Below are 2,160 nucleotides of genomic sequence, written 5' to 3'. Positions count from 1 at the left end.
ACGTGTGCTCTTCCGATCTCAGCGATAATTCCCAGAAACGTATATAATGCGTTTTTGCACACATTTTCTTCTGAATTTGTCAAAATGTCCGTGACGCTTATATTATATGGTTTTAAAACATCATCGCACATTTTTATTGCATTTGCAAAGACTTGAAATTTTAATAAATATCGACCTAATGTTGATTTAGAACTGATATTAATTTTTTATTTAGAACTACTATATAAATAAAGTATATCATATAAAAATACATACCAATTCCTGGCCATTGCGACCCTAAGGCTGAAAATATAAAACAAACAGGTCTTTTACCATTTTTTAAATTTTGAATTTCTTGTATTGATTCTTGTTGTGAAGTATTCAGTATAATATACCCTCTCCATGGATGACCATCTATATTATCTGAGTGGACATCGTGTAGTAAACGAATATATTCTACATCTATTTGATGATTAGCAATCTGCAATGATAAATTTTTTAAAATAATACGACGTAATGTTTCTACTTGTCCAAAATAATCTCAACTGATTTTTAAAAAATATACTAACGTCATTTATAAATAATTTTACTGATTCTTTAGTGCGTCCAGATAATATTACAAGTCTTGGCAAATCATCATTTGGCGCGCCATTATTAACTTTCTGTTTCGGATTCCACTTTAATAGCGTATGAGCATTTGACCCCCCAAAACCAAAAGAACTGATACCTATGTAACCATTTTTAAGCGGCAATGGTTTTTCGACGACACGAACAGTTCCGTTTACCAAGGCATCTATATCATTTCGCGGCGATGTATAATTGATATTTGGTGGAACAAAACCGGTTTCAAATGCTATTATTACCTTAAAAAATGAATAACAATTTTAATTATAATAACACATATGGAAAAAATCTTTGGATCCAATGCTATAATTCTTTGATTTATTATAAAATAAGATCAACATCGAGCCAATCATATTTATTATTGAAACGTTTTTCTGTTAAATAAAAATTTTTTAAATCTAATATAAAATAATTTGTTTTACCTTAGCGATTTGAGTAAAACCGCTAGCAGGTTCAGCATGACCAAGATTGGATTTTACAGAGCCGATCATTAATGGAGTTTCTCTATTCTTACATAATACATTAGAGATAGCATTAATTTCTTGGAGGTCGCCAACTTTGGTACCGGTGCCATGTGCCTCCATGTAATCCAAACAAGATGTAGATATTCCGCATTCATTGTAAACCTCTGTTAGTAATGTACTTTGTATAATCGACGATGGGTACGTTATGCCTTCTTCTTTGTAACCATCATTGTTTATTTTAATGTTTGGAAATATGGCATAAATCCTCTTCGCATTCTTCACCTTTTGAAGGTATATCACTGACACCGTTTCGCTACGCGAATAACCATTTCCAGCAATATCAAAAGGTTTGCAATAACCACTGAGTGACACAACACCTGAGAGATATCAAATATATGTAAAAATATGTGTGGATGTTTATTTAGAATGAGCTTATACACAGAAAAATTAAAGAATTATCTTTCACAATATGGCATTCAAATTTATGGCAAAAATCTTATTATAAACGTTTTCATAAAAGTTATTCAATTAGTTAAATTTTATATTTATATATCTGTTAAATTTTATTTTACTTTTCATGAAGAAGAGAAGTGTGTTTTTTTAATTTTACTGCGTATTAAGAAAGTTATTAATTTTTTAAAAATACCAAGCCGAGCGTATAGTTGGGTTACAGCAGGAACAAAACATAAGTTTGCAGTTCCAATTATTGCGTCTTCGCATATGCCCGACTTAATACAATTATAAGCAACGGCCACGGCAGTAGGGCCAGAACTGCATGCTGTATCAACGGTATATGATGGTCCTTTCAGATCGAAATAGTATGAAATCATGTTTGCTGTTGTAGATTTGCTACATCCAATAATATTCTGACCTCCCAACTAATTACAAAATTTTAGCGCATTATAATTTCTTGTTCTTAAATAATTAATATAATAATTTCTTACTATACCTATATTAATTAATAATTTTCTCTACCTGAGCGGTCTCATATAAAAATTTCTTTTGCGACTCATTAAAAGCTGTTCCTATGATCACAGCAGTATTTTTTCCTCGTAATTGCTTTGGATTGATTCCTGCGTCGATTATTGCTTCA

General features: G+C 31.0%; 1 protein-coding gene across 1 annotated transcript in view; it reads right to left on the bottom strand.

Annotated features, from left to right (window-relative positions):
• The window catches only part of LOC105451626 (fatty acid synthase-like), a 7,320-nt gene that overhangs the window by 2,334 nt on the left and 2,826 nt on the right, over positions 1-2,160 (bottom strand). The window contains exons 4-9 of the mRNA XM_011692197.1: positions 2,043-2,155; positions 1,714-1,945; positions 1,026-1,444; positions 549-842; positions 256-460; positions 3-175 (exon numbers count right to left, since the gene is read on the bottom strand). Coding sequence (XP_011690499.1) covers positions 3-175; positions 256-460; positions 549-842; positions 1,026-1,444; positions 1,714-1,945; positions 2,043-2,155 — 1,436 coding nt within the window. The remainder of the gene's footprint in view (positions 1-2; positions 176-255; positions 461-548; positions 843-1,025; positions 1,445-1,713; positions 1,946-2,042; positions 2,156-2,160) is intronic.

This window comes from Wasmannia auropunctata, unplaced genomic scaffold (genome assembly GCF_000956235.1).
Source record: "Wasmannia auropunctata unplaced genomic scaffold, wasmannia.A_1.0 LD336049.1, whole genome shotgun sequence".
NCBI classification, from domain to species: domain Eukaryota; kingdom Metazoa; phylum Arthropoda; class Insecta; order Hymenoptera; family Formicidae; genus Wasmannia; species Wasmannia auropunctata.
Note: the sequence above shows the minus strand (reverse complement) of the source record. Positions and strands in the feature narration are given on the sequence as shown.